This window comes from Rhinopithecus bieti, unplaced genomic scaffold, assembly GCF_001698545.2.
Source record: "Rhinopithecus bieti isolate Rb0 unplaced genomic scaffold, ASM169854v2 scaffold_16097, whole genome shotgun sequence".
NCBI classification, from domain to species: domain Eukaryota; kingdom Metazoa; phylum Chordata; class Mammalia; order Primates; family Cercopithecidae; genus Rhinopithecus; species Rhinopithecus bieti.
In genome coordinates this window covers 2,321,999-2,329,313 of record NW_016808851.1, presented here as the reverse complement: position 1 = coordinate 2,329,313, position 7,315 = coordinate 2,321,999, and the positions used below count along the sequence as shown (strand labels likewise).

General features: G+C 43.0%; 1 protein-coding gene across 1 annotated transcript in view; it reads left to right on the top strand.

Annotated features, from left to right (window-relative positions):
* The window catches only part of SYNE1 (spectrin repeat containing nuclear envelope protein 1), a 286,149-nt gene extending 283,017 nt beyond the window's left edge, over positions 1 to 3,132 (top strand). Inside the window, 1 exon segment of the mRNA XM_017887615.1 lies at positions 2,144 to 3,132. Coding sequence (XP_017743104.1) covers positions 2,144 to 2,384 — 241 coding nt within the window. The 3' untranslated portion in view covers positions 2,385 to 3,132.
* The last annotated feature ends 4,183 nt before the right edge of the window (positions 3,133 to 7,315 follow it).

Genomic DNA, 7,315 nt, shown 5'->3' with positions numbered 1-7,315 from the left:
TTTTTTTTTTTTTTTTTTTTTTTTTTTTCCTTTTCAGCTTATTAGGAATAACTCGTTGGTCTTAGCACAAGGGCGGTTAATCAGTTTGACCACTAGATGGTGATTGAGCTCTTGTGACTTCTTGGGAGATTATTTATACTGACAAATCAGTAGAAGACAAAACATTAAACAGGGAACTTAAAAGTTGGAAGACCATCTATTCTAATCTGAAGAGGTTAGCCAAGAGGTCGGCACCTAGAAATGAAGCGAGTTGTTCAAGGTTACATTGCACTGCCGTTAGTTGTGTGGACTTCAGAAAAGAACATGCTTCCAATTTAAGCCAGTGATTTGATTTTTCCTTACACCACAAGAAGTATACTAGAAACACTGTGTGGTGCAGGGCTGCTTCTTGGGGTTTTTGCCAAACAAATCTGTTTGTTTCCCTTTTTTTTTTTTTTTTTTTTTTTTTTTTTTGAGATAGAGTCTCGCTCTGTTGACCAGGCTGGAGTGCAGTGGTGCTGCAATCACAGCTCACTGCAGCCCCCGGCTTCTGGGTTCAAGCGATTCTACTGCCTCAGCCTCCCAAGTAAATGGGACTACAGGCATATGCCACCATGCTGGACGAATTTTTGTATTTTTACCATTTTGGCCAGGCTGGCTTGAACTCCTGGCTTCAAGTGATCCGCCAACCTCAGCCTCCCAAAGTGCTGGGATTGCAGGCGGGAGCCACTGTGCCGGGCCCTCTCCCATTTTTCTTTGATGGTTTAATAAAAGAGTTTTGAATACTCCCTCTGTTCCCTTCTAGGGGATTCTTTCTGTTTTTTATTTTAACATTCATTTTCTCAGGTGTCACTCCTCATCCCCCACTGATATTAGGATAATCTGTCTTCAGCAATTAACAGCTAACAGGTGAGCTGCAAACATAGTGCTTTCTTCTGGGCCAAACCTACAGTTACCAATACAGCTTTCACACGCTCATATTATTCCAGTAGCCTCACATTCAATGTCCTTATCCTTGGTGATATTAAAACCCTTAGGGAATTTATACTAGTTGTAAGGGAATGTTTCTTTTGGCTATATCTCTTATTTTTGCTCATTCAATGTTGTATGGGTCTGTGTGTACACCAGATGCCTGTTGTAAACAACATTTCTTTCTTCATCTTTTCTACTAGTAACTAAAAAAGTTAATGGCTGTTCACAAAAAGAAAACAGTAGCACCCAACTCAGAATCTACTTCCAGATCCCGTATTTTCCAGGCAGTCCTTCTTAAGAGTTCTGAAACCTGTACTCAGTCTCTAATGCACTGTTTAAAAGGAAGATAAAAGTGAAATAGAAAAACTTGTCACTTTGAGCATAGAAGGGGCTACAGGATGACAGTCCATCCTCCAGGAAAACTTGTCACTTTGAGTGTAGAAGGGGCTACAGGATGACAGTCCATCCTCCTCAGAAAATGGTGTCCATTTTCCAAAGTAACGATGTCAGTGATAGGATCAGCCTAGCATCTACATCATACAACATTAGTGTTCTGTAGACAAACCCCACTGCTATTCCTTGTTCGTACAGCTTTGGAACCTACTAATGTCAGGGCCTGATGCTGATTCAGTGCAAGATGAAACCAGGGTATACTCTGTGATTAATGAAGCTTTTGTGGGTCTGTGCAAAATGACTAAGACTGTTTTTATTTTCGCTGCATGGATTTTGGCAAATCCAGGATGGCTAGATGGGATACTTGGTATGATTCTGACAGCAACTAATTTTGCTTAACAATGTTCCTGATATTCTGAAAACAAAAATGTACTTCATCAAATATCTACATTTTAATTATTTGGATCTACTTAATTTATGCTGGTAGAATGTGTATAGAGCATTTATTTTCGTTGATAGAAAATGCTTCACCAAAGTAAGGGATAAAAGGAATAGAATTTGAACCCAATTAGTTACGTTTAGTTGACTGACTAAATGTTTATTTCTCATCAGTGCAGTTTCCAACAACTTCATTTGGTGGTGGGGGTGACCTGGGCACACGGTGGAAGGCTGGCAGCTGATCGCCAGGCTGGGGTGTGCTTGGCATGGCCCTTTAGCTTCCAGGAAGGTGCAGAGGCAAAAAGCAGCGTCCATCCAACACTGGAGTTATCTGAGTTATTTATGTCCATTCTTCTCTCAGGTCCACAAAAGGTGGCTCCGATTCCTCCCTTTCTGAGCCTGGGCCAGGTCGGTCCAGCCGCGCCTTCCTGTTCAGAGTCCTCCGAGCAGCTCTTCCCCTTCAGCTTCTCTTGCTGCTCCTCATCGGGCTCGCCTGCCTTGTACCAATGTCAGAGGAAGACTACAGCTGTGCCCTCTCCAACAACTTTGCCCGGTCATTCCACCCCATGCTCAGATACACGAATGGCCCTCCTCCACTCTGAACTAAGCAGATGCCATCTGCAGAAGTGCTGGTAGCATAAGGAGGATCGGGTCATAAGCAATCCCAAACTATCAACAAGAGGACCTTGGTCTTGTCAAAAGCCCTCAGTGTGGCAGCTTTAGCCCTCCTCCAGATCACATGTGTGCAAATCATGGCTTTGGAGGTGGAGGATAAACAGTGACGGGAGAACAAACAGATGACAAGAAGGTTTGGAAGAAACCTGGTTTGAGACTCTGAACCTTAGCACTAAAGAGATTGAGTAAGGACCCCCAAAGTTCCCTGGACTCATGAATTCTGGGCCCTTGGCCCATTCTATGCATAGCCAAGAACTTCAGTAGACCATCTGGGCAGCTTTCCCGTGGTGCTGCTCCAACCATCAGATAAACGACCCTCCCAAGCACCATGTCAGTGTCGTACAATCTACCAACCAACCAGTGCTGAAGAGATTTTAGAACCTTGTAACATACAATTTTTAAGAGCTTATATGGCAGCTTCCTTTTTACCTTGTTTTCCTTTGGGGCATGATGTTTTAACCTTTGCTTTAGAAGCACAAGCTGTAAATCTAAAAGGCACTTTTTTTAGAGGTATAAAGAAAAATTAGATGTAATAAATAAGATCATGGAAGGCTTTATGTGAAAAAAGTTGAATGTTATAGTTTAAACAAAAAGATATTTATGTATGTACAGTTTGCTAAAGCCAAGTTTTGTTTGTATTGATTTCTTTGCATTTATTATAGATATTATAAAATATTTTGTCTGTGCTTTTTTTCCCTAAACAAATAACTCTAAGTTTCATTATTAAGCAGGCACTGATCAGAATGCAACCTAAATGATCATTTTTTGTATGCAGTGAATGAAGCTGGAACATAAGTGTATATTAAAGGAAAAGGATGACAAGAGGCAGTATGGATTTAGACACAGAAGACCCTAGGTGATTCCTTTTTTTCCTCCTTCCATAGTCAATCAAATCTCCTGAATTCTTGCTTCTGGAAACCTTTCATTCTCTCTTCTCCATTCCTTTTCCACACTGGGAGGGGCTTCCTAAGAGCTGCTGTCCGAAGTCCCTTCTCCATTCCATTGTGAGCAGACAACAGCCACAGATATCTTCTTAAAGCACACTTCTGTTCAGATTCCTTCTTTGCTGCAAAGCCTTCTATTGTTCATTGTCTACCAGATAAAATACAATTTTCTTCTATCATTTAAGTCCATATGCAATGAGATTTTATTTTGCTCCTCTGAACTTGCCTACTATAGTGGCCCTCATGGAATTATGTGATGCTCATGGCATTTTAATGTATCATTTAATAATTTCTGGGGGATGTAAAACTCAGGTCTCTGGCTTCTCTTCTTGTAGACAGCTCTGGTGCCCTAGTCTGGAGTACATATTCCTGCATGGCAGTAATTGCTGGAGCTTGTTGGCTGCTGTTCCTTTCAGAATTAGAAGAGAGAGAATCTCCTATTTGTACTTGTAAACCTTCAACTTCTCTCAAGGTCTGTATCACCCTAGCCCCCAGAGGTATTTAAGTTTACAAATCCTGCTCTAAATTGAGTATTTAAACCAAACTGAGGCCCTTCACCTTGCCTGAAACTGCCTTCTGTGGTTTCCATAATGCAGGTAGTCTGAGTCCATCTCAACTAGGGTTCCTGGGGCTTGCTAAACTTTCCAAGTTCTGGGCTTGCTTCAGACCTTCTAGTTCAATCTCTGGGATAGGGACTGGGAGCTGACATTTTAAAGAGATGCCTGAGGTGATTTTATTCCTCCTAACTGCTGGAAAGCACTGCCTCATACTTCCCTAACTTCATTCCTCCTTGCCTGCCTCACCAGACTCAGCTCAGAAGCCACCTCCTTCTTGAAAAATTTCCTGATCACTTTCACACTGTATTTAAGACTTCTCTCTACTACTCTGCTTCTTGTCATCAGGTTATCTGTATCTTATGGCCCATGGCATGGACCCATCGTGTTCCACAGGAAACACGATGGATCCCCCCCACCCCATTGCCATTTTATAGAGAAGACCACCTTGTGGTTAAAGTGTCCCATCTTCCTGCTTCCAGAGAGGCTGTGAGCAGCGGTGGCCATTAGCATTGAAGGGTGCCCTGCACCCTCATTCGAGATAGGACCCTCTTCAGGCCTCGCTCTTCCTTCACTCCCCTGTCACTCCTCCCAATACCTGGAAGGAGAAGTCCTCCCTCCAGAGCAGTTTCGCCCTTCAAGGGCTATGGAAATCCCACACAATGAGAGTGTCGTCATGGAAAAGGCAAGCGTCATGGAAAAGGCAAGCATCATGGAAAAGGCAAGCTCAAAGAGACTTCAGAGGCATTTCTTCTCCACGTCACCGTCAACTGACTTTCTAGGCATCTCCCATCACTGAAGAATCAAACGGCAAATGTTGCTGAGAAAAAACATTTGCTTTCAATTAAGAAAGATCTTAGCATACATTCCATTTGTGCCTTTCACAAAACCCTGTGAAACCCCCAAAGGGGTGTGGAGTGTCCATTTCCATTACATTTTTTGAAGATTTAAACAGCAGAACCTTCGAACAGGAAAGAAGTAGGGAGCCCTGGTGAGTGCAAACATTGAACCCATGAGGTCGTGACTCTTCCCCAGATGATCGATTGGCCAGTTTAGCAAGGGCCATGCCAGATACCGATGATGGGGAGACGGGGTATGGGGCCATGAGCATCCTCACCCGCACCCAGCGGTTGCTCTGGCAACAGAGAGAGAAAGCTTCATGGCAGGGATGTGGGATGGTTTAAAGAATAGTAAGGAGATAAAAGGACACTGATGGATGATGGTTGAAGAAGCTCCCATTTCTGCAGTGAGGACTGTCGGGAGCCCTGCTGTGGCCTAGAGAGAGGGAATAGTGTCCCAAATGAGTGCTGGGTGAAGAAGGGCATAAAGAGACCATCCACTGACCAGGAAGGATGGGAAGGGAAGGTTTAATAATATGGTGGTAAGGAGATTTGCACAAGCAAACAGGAAATGTTAGAAAAGTGGACAAAGAATCCAATAAAGCTAACATAGAAAAATAAGGCATTAGAATCTAAAAGTAGTAACTTAATAAGAAATCCCAGGAGAAATGAAAGGGTTTTTGGGAAATGATGGCTGAGGAGCAGGAATGTCCCTCCTGGAAAATGGACTCACAGGAGCTTCCCTTGTTTTTGTAAGAAGTGAGAAGAGAAGACTTCTGAAGGCCCAGATGGGAAATTCAGCATGCCAAGTCCTGAGATTTACTATAAAAATGCAGGTTGGGGTAGACTGATAGCCTACACCCTGGGGCCAAATATTAAGACATTATAGCTACAAAACTTAATTGACAAGCCACATAAAAGATCGTAAAGCAAAGAATAGTGGAGAGAGATTATTTGTGAAAGCTGATCGTGGCCAGAAGAGCTGGGCCTCCAGGGGCTGGTCTGGCAGCCCAATGGACAGGTTCCTTGTTCGGTGCAACCCATTCACCAGCACCATCGCCAAACATTCATAGGGGATTGTGGAGAAGCTGAAATATCCTCAGTGTGTACCAAGTAGGTCCAGAAGTGCCTGGGGAGAGCAACAGCCACTAATCTCTCAAGTAGTTTATTGAATGCCCACTATGTGGCAGGAACTGCTCCAAGCTCCCTCAGGGAGTCCTCTCGGAGAGGATCTCAGAAGTTCTTGTGTTTTGTTTGTTTTATTTTTATTTTCTATTTTACTTTAAGTTCTGGGATACACGTGCAGAACATGCAGGTTTGTTACATAGGTATACATGTGCCATGGTGGTTTACTGCACCTGTCAACCCATCAGGTAGGTTTTAAGCCCCGCATGCATTAGGTATTTGCCCTAATGCTCTCCCTACCCCTTACCCCCCACCCCTCTGGTAAGTCCCAGTGTGTGGTGCTCCCTTCCCTGTGTCTATGTGTTCTCATTGTTCAACTCCTACTTATGAGTGAAAATGTGTAGTTTTCACTCATTTGGTTTCCAACTTCATCCATGTCCCTGCAAAGGACAAGAACTCATTCTTTTTTATGGCTGCATAGTATTCCATGGTGTATACATGCCACATTTTCTTTATCTGGTCTATTGATGGGCATTTGGGATGGTTCTTGTTTAATGACTCATTAAAGCAGTCACCACTGGGCCTTTGACATAGAGAAGAATCCATGTTTCCCAGCACAAGCTATGTCCTGAAATGGGATGAAGGCAAATGAGGAAACTAGAAGGGAATTTAATAGAAACAATATCTAATTTAGGGGAGGAAAGGAGATTAAAGTTGTTAGATCTCTATTTTCTATGAGCAAATATCCTCTGCTTTTAGCTTCTTGGTCACCCAGTTTATATTACAGTGAGACGTGTTTTTGAAGAGTATGAATGTCCATCTGTGGAAATGGAGGCAGGTAGAGTGGTTTATAAGCATGGAGGCAATTTTTCACTTAGATAGAACACTGAGAAGTTAATTCGGGAAATGAGAGGTGTTTTGCTGAGTGTGGTCATCTCAGTTTTAGATTTAGTAGTACCCTGGGGTAACTGTGGCTGATTGTCATACCTAAAGTAACCCAAAGATAATGAAACTGAAAATGAAGGACTTTTATTCTTCAATTCCCAGCTTCTCACTAACCTCTCCCTTGAAGTTTTAAAATATGTACCAAGAATCCACTGGAGGCTACCACAGACAGGCCCAAATTTGGGAGAGGACCCTCACTCAGATGAATAAGTGCATGAACAAGGTGAATCAGGAGAACTTCCCGTAGCCTCTGCTAAGCAGCCTTCTGCAGCTGAAGGAAGCTAAGGGGGCTGGACAGTTAGGAATGATTAATGAGAAGCAGGGTGATGTGCTGTAACACAAGCTGAACAATGAGAACATTTAATCTGGGGAGCTGAGGAAGTCGTTTCGGACTTGGATATAATCTTTCTAAAATATGAAGGTCACAGAAAAATAAATCAGGCTCGTGAAT